At 40.8% G+C, this 22336-nt stretch overlaps 2 protein-coding genes across 2 annotated transcripts; both read left to right on the plus strand.

The window, feature by feature from the left end:
• The first annotated feature begins 493 nt into the window (after window positions 1-493).
• Window positions 494-5835, plus strand: LOC106588430 (E3 SUMO-protein ligase CBX4). Its single transcript, XM_014177420.2, has 5 exons — window positions 494-790; window positions 976-1019; window positions 2016-2081; window positions 3681-3747; window positions 4024-5835. Exons 1-5 carry the CDS (start codon window positions 722-724, stop codon window positions 5461-5463), a joined length of 1686 nt encoding a protein of 561 aa, XP_014032895.2. The 5' UTR covers window positions 494-721; the 3' UTR covers window positions 5464-5835.
• Window positions 5836-18451: 12616 nt separating this feature from the next.
• cbx8b (chromobox homolog 8b) lies at window positions 18452-22264 on the plus strand. Its single transcript, XM_014177406.2, has 5 exons — window positions 18452-18671; window positions 18770-18813; window positions 19036-19101; window positions 19249-19315; window positions 20546-22264. The coding sequence occupies exons 1-5, from the start codon at window positions 18603-18605 to the stop codon at window positions 21413-21415; spliced, it is 1116 nt and encodes a 371-aa protein (XP_014032881.1). The 5' UTR covers window positions 18452-18602; the 3' UTR covers window positions 21416-22264.
• Window positions 22265-22336: the final 72 nt, after the last annotated feature.

Raw genomic sequence — 22336 nt, forward strand, 5'->3', positions numbered from 1 at the left:
TGGGCTACAATAGGGCCTACATACCCATAATTAACTGTTGAATATATTTGTTTTGGTGTGGGAACCCAAAGTTGAATTTCAGTAGGGCCTATTGATGATGAGTCACTCACACAATGACGTTCACTTCATTTATCCATCGGTTTCAGCCAAACGGAAACCAGGGCTGTGTCCTTTATAAATATCTACCATACACTTGTAACACTTGTGAAAACGTTAATGGATACGTTAACAAACAGGCTACATTAATTAAAATGGATCAAAGGAGATGGGCATGGAGCATAGGCAATGGTAGCCTTGATTCCTTTTTTCATCATTTGGATGACATGCGTAAAAGGCATTCCGTTACAATTCCCAATTTGACATATCATAACACAATATTCTACTTTTCATAGCACCCTCTTTTGCAGTTCCATTTCACCCTACACATCCATGGGCTAAAGCATGAAACTGCCCCAGCCCCCAAAAGCGCCTCCTCCTCCTGACGTCACATCAATGGCTCTTTGCATTAACACTTTTCTGCAACCCCTTCTCGTGTGCAAAGCAAAACGGATCGCACTGCCACTGCCAACGAATTCCGACTAGAGTGAGAGGGAAAGAGAGGGAAGATCGGAGAGAAGGGAAATCTCCCGTATCAATTTGAACGACGGAAAAACAGCACAAAAGCGGGAAGGGTGACAGTTTCTACAGGCATTGGAAGAGAAACCTTCCCTTTGCATCGAAAATGGAGCTACCCGCCGCGGGAGAGCACGTCTTTGCGGTGGAGAGCATCGAGAAGAAGCGGAATCGAAAGGTTTGAAAACACTTCAAATATATGACTGCTCAGTATCCACAAACAGGGTTCTTTTGTATCACTATACAATATATTGCGTAATTGATGGAAGTAAATGATGTTGTTGTGTTTTTGCAGGTAAGACTATAATGTCAAAGAACCGCTTATAGTCAAATTAACCAATATGTTCTCTCATCTGCGTATAGGGGAGGATGGAATACCTAGTCAAGTGGCGAGGATGGTCTCCAAAGTAAGTTAGCTTTTAAAATACTATAGCATACTTTAGTACTACCTTAGTAATGCAAATTAATATTTCAAGTTTTCAAGTGTGTGTGTTTGTGTGTGTTTGTGTGTGTGTGTGGCGGGTGCGTCTTTGCGCGCGTTGAAGCGAATGTTTGATTCGCTCGATGGCGCTTAGGATGCCATCACTAATTGATGTGTTAAGCGAAAATGAAGGTAACGTGAGGTAACTAGCCCCCCAATTACATTTTCTAGTAATTAACTCTTAAAAGCTAAAATCTAGGTGTCTTATTTAAGTTAAATAAATCAAATATTGAAACAAAATGGCATTGCACATCTCACTATTAATATCCTCACTATGATGAGGTTTTGATGTAAGGTTCCACTTTTCATTGGATTGCCATAATGGTATATCTATAAAAAGTGTATAGATCTAACGTAATTTGAATATATATGTACGTTTTTCTAAATGACCATCATTAAATCACCTTACCTCAGAATCGTTTTGTTAGAGTGACTTAAAAATGTAGATTAGACGGGTGACAACGTGGTTTGTGTGAGAAATATATGGGGGCAGTTACCCCGGGGACTTGTTACCCCACGTTACCCTAATCACCCTCATGATTCCCATAGAGTTGCTGTTTTGCTTGTGTTGACGTTGTGAAGTATACTTCCAAGCAATTATTAACACTTTATAATGACCTATTTCCAGAGTATAGGCTACTTACTTTATTACACATTTATCAATAATGTTTATGTTTTGATGTAGGCCTATTTGGTCAAGACTGACTGCTAACTGTTAACAGCTAACCTGATTACAGAAGTTGCCTAGCTACTTTACAATGGATTCTGTCTGCAACCAAGCGGATGACGGCCACATTTGATATATGGTTGATAGAAGGCGACCTCTGTTGATGTTGATAGTAATGTCTCTCTCTCTCTCTCTCTCTCTCTCTCTCTCTCTCTCTCTCTCTCTCTCTCTCTCTCTCTCTCTCTCTCTCAATAGATATAACACGTGGGAACCAGAAGAAAACATTCTCGACCCGCGGCTGCTTGACGCTTTCCAAAACAGGTGAGTTTGACAGACTCGATTTGACGTGACAACCTTGCGTAGTCAATGGGGGTGGGGGGCGCTGCTCTGTGTGTTTGTCTGTGCGTGTGCGCGCATAGCGCACCACTTCTATCTCGCGGTGTGCCTAAATGTGGCCTTAATTGAATTACATTTTCCTCTGGCAATGTTAAAACTTTTCAAAAGCCCTAAAAAGGACATGATGCGATCACAATGTTTTTAATTTGTATTTTTTATCTCAGTAGGCCTATAATAACAGTAGGCCTACACAGTGACCACACAAATCGGATTGAAAACATTTTGTAAAGATTGCGTTATGACTGTTACAATTTCGTAGTCGACCATATTGGACATTGAATTGTCCCTATGTGATATTCTTAGGCTTATAACAATAGATGGTTTGATTTTAGTTTGCCCATACCACAATAGGCTATCATCTTTCACAGGCTATATGCTTATGCAGACACCAGGGCCAAACATTCCTTGACTGCATGCTTTGTCTTGTCCCCCATCCCTGCTTCATCTCAGCATGTATTGGATGAGAAAGGCACTGATAACAACATTAGATAGACAAAAAGTGCACTAGTAATTTGTAATAGTAATTAGTAATAGGCGATATCCCTGTAACAACCGTAGAAGCAACCGCTTGAAGACACCGTGTGCCTTTTCAAGATGTCTTGTTTGCTGGATAAGCGTTACTATTCACCGGTAATTGCTAAACCTCCTGTGGGGGTTTTCTGGACGTGAACACACAGCTACAACTGCACTATGGCGCAAAAACCATGCAGTGACTCGGCCTGTGGTCGGGTTTGCAGTCATTCTCTCCCGCAGTGTGCGCAAACCAGCTTTTAAAAGAGAGAGGTCGCTCAGTAGGGAAAATGTTGACGGAGGGCGGTGTCTGTTTTCGCCATTATCTCTGTCTGTAAACGGGGGAGTTTTTATTGTAGCTAATTACGTGACTCTCCGGGGGGCATCACCGGGCAGAGTACCAGGCTATGAAAATATAAGACGTCGCCACCGTAATTAGATGTGCGAAAGGGGGGGGGGGGTGACATCAGTACTCATTGGGTATTGAATTACTGCTCTTGAGAAAGCATGGGAAACAGTGGGCTATAGGAAAAATATCCTATCCACCGGTTACATAGTCTGTAGATGTGTAGTTAATTCAAGCCCTGAATCTATTCCATCCTTATATGGATTGAATGTTGAACTAAAAACTATTAATTCCATGTGGAAATTATTTTGGAGTAATGCAGATTTAGTCAGGCCTAAACCATAGCATATTTGACAGGAGAAGGCCTTTGATATGCAGAAATGCCTGGTAAACAAGTAATAAGGATATAAGCCTGAAGGCCCTACACTACATAAAGCATGATATTTGTAATTCATGTCTCATGGGTTCAGTTAGAGGATCTAGTGGTAAACATGGGTATATGACTGAGGGGTATTCCACTGATGTTTCATGTCACCAATTAGGATTAAATGGTGCATGGGATTTTCCCATAAATCACTGCATTGCATTACTGTATTTCATTATTGTTAGTACATCATCATTATTGTGGATGGTTTGAGTGACATGGTGGTGTTCTCTGTCTTTCACAGGGAGAGATACGAGCAGCTTATGGGATATCGCAAAAGAGGGCCAAAGCCAAAGCACCTGATGGGCCAGGTGTGTCTTCACATATTTTGGAGGGGATAATTAACCCCCGTATTACGATATATTTGATCAAATAAATGTTACAATTATTTATGAAAGGCCCTCACAGAACTAAACACAAGTTTAGAACTAAACACAAGTTTAGGGCTCAGGACTCACCCAAAGGTCATCTAGAGGACACCATTTGATGATAGCATTTTTCTAACCTTCATTACAGAGAGAAAATCAGTGAAATGGGGATGTCAACAAGTCCGCTCTATCAGTTAACCAACAGCTGTTTTTTCGCAGGTCCCGTCCTTTGCCCGGAGATCCAGCGTCCTCTCAGGCCTTCAGGAGACCACCCTGGACGAGGACAACCGGCAGAAAGTGGATCCCATCCAGACAGTGCGCTCGCAGACCCAGCAGTACCAGCTGAACAGCAAGAAGCACCACCAGTACCAGCCCCTGCTGGCCAAGGAGAGGGAGGCCGAGCAGCAGGCCAACGGAAAGAAGAAGCTCTACTACCAGCTCAACAGCAAGAAACATCACCACTACCAGCCTGACCCCAAGATGTACGACAGCACCCAGTGCATGAAGCCAAGGGAGGCCACCAAAGCTCCGGAACTGCCCACCAACCACAGCTGGAACCTGCCTCCCGCGCTGCAGCAGAAGTGGGTCCGGGACAAGGACTCTGGTTGCCTGAGCAAAGTCAAGGATATCACCATGGAGCTAAAGAAGCTTCCGGCTCACCTCAACGGCCACAGTGGCGAATCGGAGCAGAGCAAGGCCACGGACAAAGAGGACGCACCGCTGTTGAAGGCCAACGGTGTCAGCGACAGCAAGCTGAAGATCGTCAAGAACAAAAACAAGAACGGACGCATCGTCATTGTCATGAGCAAGTACATGGAGAACGGCATGCAGGCGGCAAGAATTAAAAATGGAGATGTGGAAACCCTTGACGAACAACCCTTGATGAACCTTGACGAACAGCCGGACAATAATGATGATGCTGCAGAAAATCAACTTGAAAAGATGAGGCTCGTCCAGAAACTGGGTCTCACCAATGGATTCGCGAAAGACTACAACAAAGGGTCTAACAGATCTAACGTATTTAAGTGTCCTGCTGACAAGGTCGACTCACCCAAAATGGAGCTTAGTGCGACAGAGCAGAATAAACATTTCAATGTCAGGGGTCAGAAGGAGGCTACAGAGGATCAGCCCCTGCAGCTGACCACCAAACCTAACCTTGCCCCTTGGCCCTTTGAGATGGGGGTTCATAGGACTCAGCCAGGAAACGGCTCTTCTCCAGCCCTCAAACGTCACCTTTCGGAGGCAGACAAGGGCGAGGACCGGGGTGGCTGTAAACAGTTTCTAAACTCCCGGAGTATCAGTGCACCCTGCACTGTGTCCTCACCTCCTCAAAGCAACTCCATGGACCAAAATGGCCACCATAGCCACAATGGCCACCAGGACTACGACTTCCTGGAGTCTAACCAGGACGAGCCCATGGACCTCAGCTGTGTGAGGTCCAGGCGGGAGGCTCCAGTTCCCACAGAGACACAGGTGGCTCCTTCTGCTGAGGAGGAGAAGACTGCAGAACAGACAAAACTGCCATTGGCCATCACAACAGAACAGACTGTGAAAGGGGAGCCGTTTCCTTCATTCAAGCCTTTCCTTGGGAATATAGTCATCACGGATATTACAACAAACTGTCTCACGGTGACATTTAAGGAATACGTTACAGTGTAACGAAGCTAGGAAAAGACGATCTGAGGACAAGGGATTAACAGCAACTGTGTGAATTTGTACAAATGTGTGTTGGAACATATTGGTATTTTCAGATGTTTGAATGTAAATAAGAACCCTTACAGTTTGCATTTAGTGGGGTTGAGATTCATTTTGTTTCGGGTTTCTAACCCTTCTATAATTTGCATGTACGTAACTTTGGCTATCATTCTCTAAATGAGACCCAGAGTTTTTATCATACTTGATGATGTAGGCTTCTAATTGAGTTACAAACTACTTTAGTACATGCTATTCTGACATATGGTATCAGGGCTCAGTGAAAAAGCACTTACTCATGTAAATATTATTTACTTTTGATAAAGGCTTTATATCCGTTGTGCTTTACAGTCTTTGTTTCAGGTCTATATATTGAGAAAGAAAAAGTCTATGTATTGTTTATTGGTAAATGACACCCTCTTTCAGTTTATTTGCCTGTGTGTGGTGTGTGTGCACGCAAGTGAACACGTGTGTGTGTGTCTGTGCGTTCATGTGTAGCGACGTTGCAAAATGATGGGCTGTGTGTGCGCATGTTCAGTACCAGTCAAACATTTGGACACACCTACTCATTCAAGGGTTTTTCTTTATTTTGACTATTTTCTACATTGTAGAGTAATAGTGAAGACATCAACACTATGAAATAACACATATGGATCATGTAGTAACCAAAAAAGTGTTTTATATGTTATATTTTAGATTCGTCAAAGTAGCCACCCTTTGCTTTGATGACAGCTTTGCACACTCATGGCATTCTCACAACCAGCTTCATGAGGAATGATTTTCCAACAGTCTTGAAGATGTTCCCACATATGCTGAGCTTTTCCTCCACTCTGGGGTCCAACTCATCCCGACCCATCTCAATTGGGTTGAGGTCAGGTGATTGTGGAGGCCAGGTCATCTGATTCAGCACTCTCCTTCTTGGTCAAATAGCCCTTACACAGCCTGGAGATGTGTTTTGGGTCATTGTCCTGTTCAAAAACAAATGATTGTCCCACTAAGCGCAAACCAGATGGGATGGCGTATTGCTGCCGAATGTTGTGGTAGCCATACTGGTTAAGTGTGCTTTGAATTCTAAATAAATAACTGACAGTGTCACCAGTAAAGCACCCCCACACCATCACACCTACTCCATGCTTCACGATGGGAACCACACACGTGGAGAGCATCCGTTCACCTACTCTGTGTCTCACAAAGACACGGCGGTTGGAACTAAAAATCTCAAATTTGGAATCATCAGACCAAAGGACAGATTTCCACCGGTCTAATGTCCATTGCTCGTGTTTCTTGGCCCAAGCAAGTCTCTTCTTATTATTGGTGTCTTTTAGTAGTGGTTTCTTTGCAGCAATTCAACCATGAAGGCCTGATTCACACAGTCTCCTCTGAACAGTTGATGTTGAGATGTGTCTGTTACTTGAACTCTGTGAAGCATTTATTTGGGCTGCATTTTCTGAGGCTGGTAACTCTATTGAACTTATCCTCTGCAGCAGAGGTTACTCTGGGCCTTCCTTTCTTGTGGTGGTCCTCATGTTAGCCAGTTTCATTATAGCCATTGATAGTTTTTGCAACTGAACTTGAAGAAACTTCCAATGTTCTTGACTGACCTTCACGTCTTAAAGTAATGATGGACTGTCGTTTCTCTTTGCTCATTTTAGCTGTTCTTGCCATAATATGGACTTGGTATTTTACCAAATAGGGCTATCTTCTGTATACCACCCCTACCTTGTCACAACACAACTGATTGGCTCAAACGCATTAAGGAAAGAAGTTCCACAAATTAACTTTTAACAAGGTGCACCTGTTAATTGAAATGCATTCCAGGTGGCTACGTCATGAAGCTGGTTGAGAGAATGCCAAGAGTGTGCAAAGCTGTCATCAAGGCAAAGGGTGGCTACTTTGAAAAATCAAAAATATATTTTGATTTGTTTAACACTTTTTTGGTTACTACGTGATTCCATATGTGTTATTTAATAGTTTTGATGTCTTCACTATTATTCTACAATGTAGAAAATAGTTCAAATAAAGAAAAACCCTAGAATAAGAAGGTGTGTCCAAACTTTTGACTGGTACTGTATATGTGTGTGTGTTTGCAAGATGGACAGATTCAAATTAGGAAGATAGAAGTTTGTTGCTTGGACAGATCATGCCACATGAGACGACAGGGAGAGCCAAACAAACAGGGCCTCCCGGGTCAAACTGCACAAGTCAATGAAGGACCTTGGAGTTAACATGTACTTTGCACTGTTGTAGGCTGGCTGAGGGGGGTGAATGGCTGCTGTGAAGGGGATGGCCTTAGCCTCTTATCTGAGGGTAACGTTTAGGAAGATAGATATTACTGGTTTCAATTATTGTAAATATGTGAAATACCCACTCATATCATTCATTCCCTGTAGCTCTAACAATGTGGCATTTCAAGTCCCATTGGCCTAGTTCTTTCTTCAAGACCCATAACATGGATATTATTCATTTAAAACAATGCTATGTTTATAATTGATCCTATTTATTGTAGCTATTCACTATTAATGTGAAACATGAAGGGAAGTTGGAAATTATTTATATAGTATTAATTTTAGAAGGTCGTGTAGGCCAACTAACAATCACATTCATCCCTGAAGTTTTGTTGAACTAATGATGAATTCACCTAAATGTCATATTCAGAATGTAAACTATGGGTGATTAAATCAACATTACAGTTAACACAGGTAGTCTTTAATTTTCAGTGCATTTAAGGAAATGTTTGGCTACTCTTTTATTCACACTGTTTCCTTCATTCTCCGTTATAACTAGAAGTACAGAAGTAATTATGAACCATGTTCTCATAGCCAACACTCTAATGCTTATGAGTTTGATAGGCCTATGGCCTTTTGTGGGCTCATAACACTGTTAACTTGAGCCTATAAGAGTTGCATAACACTGTTAATGTTTCAATAGCATTCAGTGTTTTCATTGCAAGGGCAAGGTATATGGTATCCTAGGCTAGTCTATAGCCTATATTGGTATCATCAAAAAAACATTCATTCATGGGACCTTCTCAATGTTCTGTTTGAAACCCCTTTCAGCACTTGGTTCTTCAAATATGCATTGTAACTGCTTTAAGAGGGACATTGTTGTTCATGTGAGCAGACTAATCTCAAAAGGCTTCTTCTGATGTGTTTTGCAAAGAATAAAATGGTAAGAAAGTTATGAGCCGAATCTCTTCTTTATGGGCTAAGTGACTATGCATGATCAGATGATCAGGGGTGGCAGGTAGCCTAGTGGTTAGAGTGTTGGACTAGTAACCGAAAGGTTACAAGTTTGAATCCCTGAGCTGACATGGTACAAATCTGTCGTTCTGCCCCTGAACAATGCAGTTAACCCACTGTTCCTAGGCCATCATTGAAAATAAGAATTTGTTCTTAACTGACTTGCCTAGTTAAGTAAAGGTGAAATAAAAAATGTTAGGGTGATACAGATCTACATTGTGTCTTTGGGTGAGCAAAAGATGATGAACTGTGGTCTTGCAACACAATCTTGTAGAAACCGCATGACTTGCTTCTTGCACTGGCACTCATCACAAGCAGGAGGTTAAAATAGATGCAGTACTAACCTCGCTTCCTGGCCTGCTGCAGGGCTGGCCCTAGCCTTTTGGGGCCCTAAGTGAAATTTTGTTGCCGCCCCCCCCCACCTTGCGGGCAAAACATTTTAGTGGCCTATTGCCATGTCTTATTCCGATGTTACATGATGAGTGAGAGTCACTAACCTGTGGTTTAAAGTACATAAGTAAAAATAGTTGAAAGTACTAAAGTCGTTTTTTGGGGTATCTGTACTTAACTTGACTATTTATATTTTTGACAACTTTTACTTTTACTTCACTATAAAGAAAATGATATACTTTTTACTCCATACATTTTCCCTAGACACCCAAAAGTACTCGTTACATTTTGAATGCTTAGCGGGACAGGAAAATGGTCAGATTCACACACTTATCAAGAGAACGTCCCTGGACATCCCTACTGCCTCTGATCTGACGGACTCAATAAATACATGCATCGTTTGTAAATTATCTCTCAGTGTTGGAGAGTGCCCCTGGCTATCCGTAAATTAAAATAAACAAGAAAATGATGCAGTCTGGTTTGCTTAATATAATGAATATGAAATTATTCATACTTTTACTTTTGACACTTAAGTATATTTTAGTAATTACATTTATTTTTGATACTTAAGTATGTTTCAAACTAAATACTTTTAGACTTTTACTCAAGTAGTATTTTGCTGAGTGACTCACTTTTACTTCAATCATTTTCTATTAAGGTATCTATACTTTTACTCAAGTATGACAATTGGGTACTTTTTCTAACTATAGAAACTAACTATATTAATGGGGACCCCTTGGTGGTCAGGTCCCCTGGGCATATGCCCTGCGTGCCTAGTCAGTAATTCGACCATGGTTACTACGAGTTTAGATACCTGGCTAGATTAATTCCTCAAACAAACAAAAAATTGGGGAGGTTTGGGGGGTGTCGCTTATGCCTAGGACCGGCCCTGCCTGCTGAATTTAGATTATTTATTGATCAAATCAAATCAAATTGTATTAGTCACATGCGCCGAATACAACAGGTAGACCTTACTGTAGACCTTACCCCCCCGTACAAATAGTTAATGCCACAAACTCCCTGAAAGCATGATCTTGTTTCTCTCACTGCTAAACTAGTTTGGGTTCTTGTGAAGTTTTAGACCTTACAGTGAAATGCTTACTTACGAGCTCCTAACCAACAGTGCAGCTTAAAAAAATACAGATAAGAAATAAAAGTAACAAGTCATTAAAGAGCAGCAGTAAAATAACAATAGCGAGACAATATGCAGCTCACAGATCACTGCACCTGTACATAGCCCATCTGTAAACAGCCCATCTATCTATCTCTACCTCATCCCCATACTGTATTTATTTATTTATCTTGCTCCTTTGCACCCCAGTATCTCTACTTGCACATTCATCTTCTGCACATCTACCATTCCTGTGTTTAATTGCTATATTGTAATTACTTCGCCACCATGGCCTATTTATTGCCTTAACTTACCTCATTTGCACTCACTGTATATAGACTTTTTGTTTTCTTTTGTCCTACTGTATTATTGACTGTATGTTTTGTTTATTCCATGTGTAACTCTGTGTTGTTGTATGTGTCGAATTGCTTTGCTTTATCTTGGCCAGGTCGCAGTTGCAAATGAGAACTTGTTCTCAACTAGCCTACCTGGTTAAATAAAGGTGACATTTAAAAAAAAAAATGTATTCAATTATTTTTTATTTTTTTAAATACAGGGGGGTACTGGTAGAGAGTCAATGTGCAGGGGCACCGGTTAGTTGAGGCAATATGTACATGTAGGTAGAGTTATTAAAGTGACTATGCATAGATGATCACAACAGAGAGTAGCAGCGGTGTAAAAGAGGGTGGGGGGGGGGCAATGCAAATAGTCTGGGTAGCCATTTGATTAGATGTTCAGGAGTCTTATGACTTGGGGGTAGAAGCTGTTTAGAAGCCTCTTGGACCTAGACTTGGTGCTCCGGTACCGCTTGCCGTGCGGTAGCAGAGAGAACAGTCTATGACTAGGGTGGCTGGAGTCTTTGACAATTTTTAGGGCCTTCCTCTGACGTCGCCTGGTATAGAGGTCCTGGAAGCTTGGCCCCACTGATGTACTGGGCTGTTCGCACTACCCTCTGTAGTGCCTTGCAGTCGGAGGCCGAGCACAAAGGTTAGCAGCAAGTCTAGACAACTCTGTAGACATATGTGTTGGTCACACTCATTATGCAATAGTGCTTTAAGTTGTGTCAAAGGCGTTGGGGCAAATGCATGTAGGCCTAAGGACAATCACAGTAACCTAACTGCTCTTTTACAATAAGCCCTCCTAGTTTCAGATGATCATCTCATGCATGGTCAGTTTTAATATATATATATATATTGAAGGACAGTATCTTATCTAATTCCTTATGCCAAGCTGACTAAACTCAACTCTATGGTGAAGGTTGTTTCTGATGAACTCCACCTATTCACCCAATGTCAATACTTCAACATGTTTTCATTATGAAACGCTTACCTTGTGCCTGTGTTTGTCCTTGGTAGTTGCATGTTTTTCTTTGTTTGCTGAAATCAATACTTTTTAATAAAACGTTAATCAAATACAACCACCGACTGTTTCCTTGTTGGGATTCAATGGGCACACGCACATTTGTGCTGAATTCCCATCTTAGAGCAACAGCAATGAGCAAAAAGTCTGCGGTTATATATGATTAACGTTTATTGAAAATGTATGGATTTCAGCAAACAAAGAAAGGCATGCAACGACAGAGGACAAACATAGGTACAAGGTAAGCTTTTTATAATTTTGCAAACATTTTGTATTGACCTTGGGCAAATGGAAGTAGTCAGAGCTGAATTCCACGAAGCCTGGTCTCTACTCAACTCTGTTGCTGGTGTTAATCAGAGACTTCCTTCACCGTGAAGTTGAGTTTAGTCAGCTACCTTCTTCCAGGGTGCAACCCCATAATCCATGGTTGTTGTTCACATGTGAGTAAATTGCTGAGTTTCTACCCTAGGTCTATGAAATCCACCTTGGATGCATATGGTCTCGTTCACAACGTGTATAAACCTGTCCAACAAAACTGTTTGTCAATATGCAACTGAAGCTAGAAAGCCTGTTAATCAACACATGTAAGGTCAATGAGGCCTTTATCGCCTATGTAGGCTAATTTACAAGCATATTCATTAGTTTTGTTGCAATCGGGAGGCTCCACGGGGTTGTAGTCTACTTGTAGAAGTTGGCACAAGAACCCCCCCCAAAAACAACATTCAATGGATGGCATTATTGAAGCATTAACATTGCTATAGAATTATAGGCTGCAGGCCGATTTCCATTGAGATGATTTACCATGGTGCGTCATTGAACCATTTCCATTGAAGGAAGAAATTGATACTCCTCCTATAATTGCTCATAAATGAACTTAACCTTGGAAACTATGCAGATACAATTAAATCTATATGCTACGCTCAAGTGGAGGTGACAATGTTTAGCTGATCAGATGTAGGCCTAAGAAGGCTATATGACCCGGAAAAAGCCACATTTTCATAAATCAGTCGTTGCCCACAATAATGGGAATTAATAGGGCCAAACAAAAATAGTTTCTAATATCTCGCTCATCAACTAGCCAACTTGATCCGCCTCCCCATGCCAACTCTTCTCCCCAGCCAATCCATTCTCATAAATTATTTTGAAACCTTTTGAAGTTATATGGACAATGTGGTAACAAATTGTAAAAAGCAGAGTATCTAGTTACAAAGTGACCTGCAAAACCGGGTTTATATGGCATGTTTTGTAGGCCTCGTCGTTTTCCCGAATTGCAGAGATTGCTGCAATGATTTCGCATGCACCTTTGACATTAATTTCTCCCGAAAAGGAAAACGTGTGTCCCTGCCCTAAAAACAAGTTCGATTAAAGTCCAGTATACTTTTTGGTCCAATTTGTTTGAAGTAAAGCATGTCCTCTCTCTAACCTGCACACATACACACACACATTTGCTAAATTGGAGATTGACAGGAAATCTATGTATTATAGGAAAATATTTCATACTGGATTGGAGTGATGATATTGTTTGTTATTTTACAATGGCACTGAACGTTTTCTCATTCATAAATCTATCGGCTGTTGCTGTGCATTTATTTCCTGGTTGTTTGTTCATGCATGATTCAAATGTTGTTTTGTTGTCTATAACACCAATGTTTCTGTGTACCCTACTTATTTGACAGTGTTGGCAAACAAATGTTGACATTTTGGCTTATATGGTAGCTATGCCCTGCATTTGTCACAATGCGAGTCTAATTTATGTGGGAAAATATGACAAATGAGGTCAACCTGTGGCCGATTTATCATCTGTCTTCCCCTATTTGTCATGCAGTTTTTTGATATAGTAGATTTACAAACGCAACTAGGGACAGTGTAAAGAGTGTGAAGAATTACAGTTAAATGATCATCAACATGGCGGACTGACTGTAAATAGAGTCGTGACAGCTGCACAGTCGAGAGCAAAAGTTGCCCTTAGCCCCAACGCCTCATTGCGAAACTTCAGGGATGATGTGTCGCAAAAACCCATCGCCTTGACAAACCACGACCGCAGAGCAGAAGCTATTTTACTCTCGACCATTTTATTTCATTCCATTGCCGCGGAGCCCCCGAATAAAACAAAAACTGCTTTCGACACCTTAACGCGCAGAGAACGAGAGAGAAAATGGCTGTCTCTTTTAGTCTATCCAGCTTATTTTTTTATCGAGGTTTTAAAATGGGCGCATGTGACACCACCGAAACGGATGTAAATTAAATAAATGAGATATCTTAATGTTATGAGGTTAATATCTGTAGCCTAACTGTCTGGAGATCATAAAGTTAAAAAAATGTTACCAGCCTGCCAACGGAACAAACCCAACCCATTTTGTTAAGTGTCGGCTATGTGGCAATATAACAAAACTATTAACTTTTGTTTATTATATTACATTATTAGATAAATGATGTTCTTGTTGCCTCCAACCATAGAGATATAGATATATTTTATAATAGTGTTCTAATTCTACACCCCTATCCGCGAGAGCGGTGATCACTTTTGGCAGTCTATTTCAGTCATCTCAGAATGTTCACAACTTTGTTGTTTTTTGAAACCAATGTTACTTAATTTAGGCCTATACATTCCATTCTCTGTGAATTGTTCCTATAGGAATTATATTGTTCTAAATTATGTTTGGAAAGGATTGACATTATGAATATGCTAGTCTATAGTAACGCGTTGGGTCTTGTGGATTTAAATTTGTACCGTTGTTTCTTTTCACAGATACCTTGGCTGGCCCCGTAATTTATACAATTAAGCTCTATCGAAACAGAAGTTGCCGATGCCTCTTTCTCTCCCTCTGCGCACACATTCCACATCCCTCCTCCTTATCAGCAAAAAGTGTAACCTTGAACATTTGTGTTTGCAATATTGTGTGCACGGCAATGTGATCTCGGTTATAGGCCTAATGAAAATAGCTTGAAGGTCTTGGTTATAGATGTGACTTCCTTTAATGACCAACTGGATGAAAATAGAGGTGACATTTGAATTATGTCCGATGCAAAATGTGACAGATGTTGGCCAAGCTTTTAGACAACTAGCCCCAAGAAGTTGTGTTGTTATGCAAATTTCACCAAAATAATTAATAAGCACAGAGGACTTGAAATACATGATAACTGTGTCTGTGTGTGCGTGAGAGTGCGTGCGTGCGCGCTTGTGGCAATTATGTGTTCGCGTGTCTGCATAGGAGAGGAGAAATTAAGATTCGTTCTTCCCCTTGTGCATGATGTCCTTGCCTTTGCATGATGTTCGTTTTTCGCTTTTCTGTGCAATAGGTAATGGCGGTTGCCCAGATACGAGCGAACCAATAATCTTCTAACAGGTCGACCATGCACCCATATATGGCTGCAACCACTGCTGCACTGCAGTCGCGCGGAGACCAATGCTTACCCCATAAAAGGAGTCCCGCAGCCCGTCTTCCTCCGGTAAAGCGATGCAGAAAATTCATTACTGGCATCATGTTTGCTTGTGGAAAAATACAAGAGACAAAATGAAAACCTAATGTAAATGCATATGACGAATAATAACATGAGGGACGGTTCAATATCCCATCTAGCCTATTTTCTGCATGTCTTCTTTGTCCTGTACTGCTTCTATCTCAACAGGGATTTTGAGAGCATTTACATTAGGAAATGACTTGTAATTGACTAGATGTTGATGTGTTTGCATGGGTGCCGTCATGGGCCTAATTGATAGCATAACAAACAATGCAATAACATGCATTGATTGGCAAAGAGGGGGTCCTTTGTTTCAACCATATCCATTGCAGCCTGTCAGCGCAATATTGCCATTAGCCTATTGTCATTTCCAATGGATCCAGATTGACCTATAGGCGTCTAATTAACCAATGAAGAGTCTATGTTGTGGTTTAGGCATGCAGTCAGCGTTTGAGATTTGCTTTGTGTGCATGGACCTACCTGCATGTCTCTAAGCTTTGGGGTGGCCCGCTATAAATTAAAATCGACATGCATGCTACACTGAATCAACCATTAGTCTATCTCAGTTAGGTTTTTCAATTATATATTAGGCCTACCTCTCTCTCTCTCTCTCTCTCTATTCCTGTCGAGCAATAGGAAAATGGTATTTAAGTATTGCTTATTAGTCAAGATCAGATGATTTGAAATAGATTATGGCTGGGTCTATCAGGGAAACAATGTTATAATAAGCCTATATGAGTTTTCTCCTAAACGAGTTGCTCACGGGGGCCAAATGATCCCAGAGAGTAAAAAGCCTATAGTCTAGAAGTATAAGATGAAGGCTTGCGTGATCTTTGCATGCTTTAACAATGCAAACCTATTGAAATGAGATCAATGCCAATACCTAAGTTGTAGAAAACATTGTCGCTCCTCACATGTGCAAATAAACTTTGACCATAATAAAGGCCGACATCTGAGACATATTTTAATCAATATACTTTTTGTCAAATGGTTGTGCGTCCATCTCAGCTCATGTGTTGGCCTTAACAGGAATATTATCCGATTGATTAGCCTATCTGATATAGCTGTATTTATATAACTAGGAATAGATCAACCTAATTAGGAAATCATCATTCATATGAGCCTATATTCTTAAATGGAAGGATGTTTGTGTTAAATTAATGCCTTTTTGTTCGTGTAATTTAGTTCATAATATAGGCCTGTAATCTTGTTTGAAAATCAATCTGAACTTTTGGAGTCTGTTTCCTTTAAGGGAACTTGGTGATGCGGTCTGAATTAATATGAAGTTTCAAGAGGATATGGATATGTTATTTTTAGTACTCAATGAAATATATTTGCGAATGATTTGTAGCTGTCAGATTAAGAAAATCAGTTTATCGGGTCAATTGCACACAAGGTCCAACCGAAATGTGACTTCTGCTTTTAACCCAAACCGTTCATATAGGCCAACAGGTTTTGTGGAGAGGTGCAGGGGGCTGCCACACTGAGCGCCCGGGGAGCTATTGTTGTGAGAGGTTAAGTGCCTTGCCCAAGGACACAACAGCAGGCAATGGAATCTAGGATTTGATAGGCCTACCAGCAACCCTCCGGTTGCCATCTCACTTCCTGCCAGACCCGGGATTCTAACTGGCAACCCTCCGGTTGCTTGCTCGCCTCTAACCGCTAGGCTACCTGCCGCCAATCAATTGGTGTTGTGAGTTTAACCTTCAGTTGAATGCACTTTAAATTAATATTTAGACTAATTAATTCTCTGACCAAAAATAATTCGAATGGGAAGTTTGACAATAATCCATCACGCGGGACATTATATAAATTGACCTTTTCCGATCCGACAAGTCTTTGGATGCTGTTCATTTGAATCTGTGCTATAATGCCATATTCATTTTATTTTAGAGAAATAATATTGACATAATAATGATAATACAGATAACAACAATAATAATAATATTATCGTTATTATTAGTATTAATAAATAAACAATTAAAATACATACGTAGGCCTATCCAATTAACAATAACGATAAATACTAGGATATTATTATTATTATTATTTGATCTATTTTGGTCTGACAAACCTGTCTTTCTTTTACATATGGCCTATATATTCCACATACTCCTTCAGTTGTTGCTGTAACGTGGATAAACGCAGTAGGCCTAGCTGACTGATTTATGCTGTGAAAACAACAGGATTTATCACACGTGTCTAATTATTTGAGCAGATCGTAATGAAAGTAAGCAAATTATTTAAAGCACCTATTTCAAGTCAGCGAACTCATTTACCAAGACTGAATTATTAGAGACCGCAACGGACGAGATTTTATGCTTAGTTTTAAGTGACGGGTTCGTGGAAATTATAGACCTAAATATATCCCTTGTTGAGTGGTTGTGCAATGATCACTTGGTGTTGAGTTGAAAATATTTTTTGCCTAATTGAGGCCCATGTATAGGCCTACAAGCTCTATTCAAAGCTTTTGTTTTTCTATATGAAGCCTAGCTCTACTCAATTAATTACACTACATAGGCCTACTTCCATACCCTAACTCAAACTATAGGCCAATTTCGCTCAACTTTTTGATAGGCTATAATTACAATATTTTCCCGATTAGTCTAAAGTTTATGTTCAGGTTAATTCATTTTATTTGAGGTCCTACCTAACAATTTGATGGCAATGGCCTACTCGAACACTTTAAAGGCTATAAATTAGGTAAATACTTACGACTAAGCTAAAGGTGCAATGTGTTCTCTGATCCACACATTTAGACATCTTCGATTGTGTTCGTTGAATGAAGTCAAACGTGTATGGAAACTGTAGCTTAGGTTTAAACGAATATCCTACTGAATGGAGACTATAATTGACACCATTTATTGCGAGAGAAAGAAAGAAAAAGCTAAAACACCCATGGCGCTGCTTGTAGGGCTCAAGAGAACTGGAATAAGGATAAACTATTGCACATGAATGTGATCTATAGCCTATGTTCTATTTAGACATAGGACATTTCCTTTAGGCCTATATTGTCTCCTAGTGTCTTCATACAATTTACCTTATCATGACTGTAAGCTATTGATTAGGAGCACTTTAAACTGAAATATTGTGTGACAGTTCAGTTGATAACTGAAATGTGCACACATTCAATCTGCTTTCCTTCACCTCTTTGGCGTATTACATTACATTGTTCATTAATTTTCATTCTGCATATGTTCTGCGTTTAATATCTGGCGACATGTGTTTTTAAAGATCTCCGAATAATCCGAGTAATTGATCCACCGCGCTAACTCCACCATTTTCCCCTTAAGAATTTCCAGAAGTGGACGCTCCTCCTACTCACCTAGCAACCGCGGGCACGTAGCAACGGCTAACCCAATGGGCTTACTCTAAATGGTTCCACCGACTGCGGTTCCTAGGCAACACATCATTTTTTTTTTGATGACGTCTTTTCTGTGCAGGAGTATTATGGTCTGTCTGGAATTCACTCCGCGAGACAGGGGAGAAAAATATCTAGCGTTCACCACCAAGCTTTAGCTAACGGTAGCTGGATTGAAGTAAACATGGAGCTGTCTGCAGTTGGGGAACGGGTTTTCGCAGCCGAATCGATCATCAAACGGCGAATAAGGAGAGTATGTGAAACACATTTTCCTAACATGCATAATCTATTTTGACGCGCCACTGCAGTTCCCTAACGAAGCGTTCTTTTTCTATTTCTGATGACACGCAGGGTCGAATGGAATACCTTGTGAAATGGAAAGGCTGGTCACCGAAGTAAGTTGCGTTGAATTTAATGCTAGAGAACCTTGCTTCTACATGGATGTTGCTGGCTGCTAGCTGTGGCGTTCGCTTGCTAGCTAGGTGGCATCTGCTAGTGACAAAGTCAGCGCAGCACGCTGGCAGTGTTAGCAAGCTAGCTAACGTTAGCCCGTATCGATGCTTTCTTTCCCAGTGTAGTGGGAAACTAACCTCTGTCAATTGTATTTTTCTCCATAGATTTAGCACTTGGGAACCGGAGGAAAATATATTGGACTCCCGCCTCTTCGTCGCATTCGAAGAGAGGTAAATTGTATGGATATGGGCCTGTTCATGTTGTACATTCATTGCATGCAATGTTAGCAGCACAGCAAAATAAAATGCATCCGTCACGCAAGTCGCCTATTGCACTTCACTCTCTTGATACTCAAAATGGGTGTCTTGCTGTTTCAGGGAGCGCGAAAGGGAACTATTTGGGCCCAAAAAGAGAGGCCCGAAACCGAAGACATTCCTGCTAAAGGTAGCTATGTTGATATGCATGCATTGTTGAAAATAATCCATCCAACACGCAGTGATACTGTGGAATCTACTGAATTTAGGGCTGCATGGTTGGACACGATTTCTAGCATGTGGCATGTAAACATACCACAGTCTCCACCCACTATTTATCCACAGGTTCTTCATCTGGTTAATATATAGCTGTTGTTGCACTAACACGTAAATATGCAAGTTTGAAGGATCCACGTCAAGTTTTCCCATGAGAATCACCTTTTGTCTACCGGTATTAAGGCAACATCACATTTAGTGCAAGATGTGTATTTGTGTAGGTGTGAATGTGTATTTAGGGAGATTAGTTAGTTAGGCTGGTGCTAATAGACCTTAATACATTTTTTTTTTACCGAATCATGGTAAATTGGTTGGATTGACAGGTAGCCAAATTGATCAATAAACATGCCAGGTTAATTCTTTATATTTCGAAATGAACTCAATGTAGGCCTACACGTTTGGAATATAAAATGTACTTATAAAAGCGAGGGTCTATTCAGGCGTGCATCGGTTATTCGGCACGGTTAAAACTTATGACGTTTTAGCGTGTAATCGTCAGTAAAGCAATCGTTATAGCTAATTCCAAAAGTTTGCATGGGACTGGTTTTGAATGAAATCTTAAAATCTGAAGACTTCATCAAACGAATGCCCTTGTCTTTTCAAGAAAACCAACTATGAAAATTGCTAAATACCAGCATCTAATTTAAAATGCAGGTTCTCTCACAGGCCTGTAAATAGCTCTTTTCAAACTGAGCTAAAAATACATATATATAACAAGTAACTATTGTGAAAATGTAAAAGTGCTAGCAAACTGGTGTAGCCTGTAAATTCTTCAGGGGATATTATGCCAAGTTAAGATTTTGTCTACTGTCTTCATTTATAGTTGTGTACATGTATTGTTACAATTAGATTATTTGTTATAACATTGTTTTGCTAATTGCAAGTGCACATTATTTATTAAGCCATTATAAAGCGGCTGGCAGACTCTTAGTATATATGTGTAATGACAAATAGACTATCCTCAACTGACATTTTAAATTAGTCTTTATGAAAGAGAACATTATACCCACTGAAATTGGAGCAGTGGAAAAACATTACACATATTGCCAACTGCAATAGCCTACTTTCAATTTTCCATCTTTGTTGTTGATAAGATTTTCCCCAGTTCAAAAGTGGTTCTTCTCTGGTTTCCTTCCCCGTTTAGGCACAAGCTAAAGCTAAAGCCAAATCGTACGAGTTCAGGAGCGATGCAGTCCGGGGGATACGTGTCACCTACCCGACCCCAGAGCCTGTCATCACCCCCAGAGCCCGAGAGGGGCTGAGGGCCGTGGTCCCCACCATCTTCCCACCCAGCACCGTCAACAGGGGCGAGAGTGTGCGGGTCAGGCCCCCAGAACTGGTCCGAGAGCACCGTCAACCAGTCCTCCAGAGGCCCCCAGGCCCCGATGGCTTTGTGACCGTCCCCAAGAAAAGAGGGCCCAAACCCAAGCTGCGATTTAAGGACAATCCCTTCAGCGCTCCTCCCGCCGCCCCAGAGCCCCCCAAGAGGAGGGCAGAGGAGCAGGCGACATATGGCCCACTCAAATTGGCCAAGCTGGGCCTGTCCGGTGGTGAAGAGAGGGGGTCTGAGATGAGGGGGAATAAACTAGCCCACAGGCACCAGGAGGAGCTGGGTGGTTATCCCCACAAGCAAATTAGGCCCGTGGCTAGTGGGAGCACACAGCAGCACTGCGGCCCAGACAGGAGCATGTTGCACTCACACAGAATAGGCTCTGACTCCCAGGCCTGCAGGACTAAAGAGTGCCCCTCAAACTACTTTTCCCCTCCCCAACTAAAGCACCTATCCAAAAAGAATGTGCATCAACCCAGCGAAGAGCTTCCACAGAGGGGGAAGCCTTCACTCATCGCCAAAATCCCTGTGTCGCGGATCCTGGGCCAAACGGACGAGGTGACTTGGAAGCCTTGCTTGAACAACGTGGAGAAGGTTCTGGTGACTGATGTGACCACAAACTTTTTGACAGTGACTATCCGGGAGAGTAGCACAGATCAAGGATTCTTCAAAGATAAAAGATGATTGGCTCTGATTTTAATTGTCTTCAGCTCTGTCAATCTTGTACCAAATTATTTGGAAAAGTCCATACTTTATAGTGTCATTTATCATTCAGATTTTTTATGTAATGTATAAAAGCAAATTACAGGATTGTATGTGCAGATGTGTATATATACTATAGTTGGAAGTCTATTAAATGTAATGACCAAAATTAAAGGAAGTCCATTTGAAGCTAATCACCCGTTGGCTATTTGAAAGAGTTGCATGCCTTGTGTACTGCGTTTACTTGTTTACAAATGGCTTTTAGTTTTCAACAATCCGCTTTTAAACAAACAATATACTTTGTCAGACAGGCTATATTTATGTCAAGCTAGTACCTTTAAAACGTAAGAGGTATAATGTGGGCGCATTTGTCATTTGATTTCACATGTCAGTGAGAAAAATAAATATAGAGAAATCCTAAACCAATTATAGTGTGAAGTATATGTTCCAGGCCATGCCATTTCAAGTTGAGGTGTAGCTTACCCTATTCATTGCAAAAATGTATCAAGCACTTTTTGGAAGGTTTAATAAAAAGTGAATCAAATCTATGTCTTGTTGACCTACATGTCCTCTATAAGAGTTTATATAGCCATTACAATGCTATAGGCCAGCAGATGTAGGTCTTATTTCCAGATTTTATAAACGGTTAATGAAAATGGGAAAGGTGGTTGATGTTTATGAAGAACGTATATTGACATATTATCCATAAGGTCTTTCTGTTGACATCTGTGTTGGACATATAAATGAAATGCTTTCAGTGTAACAGAATGATCACAACCTGATGTCACAGTTTGCTTTTGAGATGCTTTCCAGTAAACTCGTTGCAATTGTCTCTGTTTCTGGTTGTCAGGATTTCTTCCAACTGATTTTAAGATTCCTTTTTTTGCCTTGGTTGTGAAAAGG

Source organism: Salmo salar, chromosome ssa02 (genome assembly GCF_905237065.1).
Source record: "Salmo salar chromosome ssa02, Ssal_v3.1, whole genome shotgun sequence".
NCBI classification, from domain to species: domain Eukaryota; kingdom Metazoa; phylum Chordata; class Actinopteri; order Salmoniformes; family Salmonidae; genus Salmo; species Salmo salar.

Coding starts and splice junctions, on each gene's coding strand:
- cbx8b (XM_014177406.2), top strand. CDS start 18,603: ATGGAGCTGTCTGCAGTTGGGGAACGGGTTTTCGCAGCCGAATCGATC. Junction 18,814..19,035: donor TGGAAAGGCTGGTCACCGAA/GTAAGTTGCGTT, acceptor TTTTCTCCATAG/ATTTAGCACTTGGGAACCGG. Junction 19,316..20,545: donor CGAAGACATTCCTGCTAAAG/GTAGCTATGTTG, acceptor TTCCCCGTTTAG/GCACAAGCTAAAGCTAAAGC.
- LOC106588430 (XM_014177420.2), top strand. CDS start 722: ATGGAGCTACCCGCCGCGGGAGAGCACGTCTTTGCGGTGGAGAGCATC. Junction 2,082..3,680: donor CTTGACGCTTTCCAAAACAG/GTGAGTTTGACA, acceptor TGTCTTTCACAG/GGAGAGATACGAGCAGCTTA. Junction 3,748..4,023: donor CAAAGCACCTGATGGGCCAG/GTGTGTCTTCAC, acceptor GTTTTTTCGCAG/GTCCCGTCCTTTGCCCGGAG.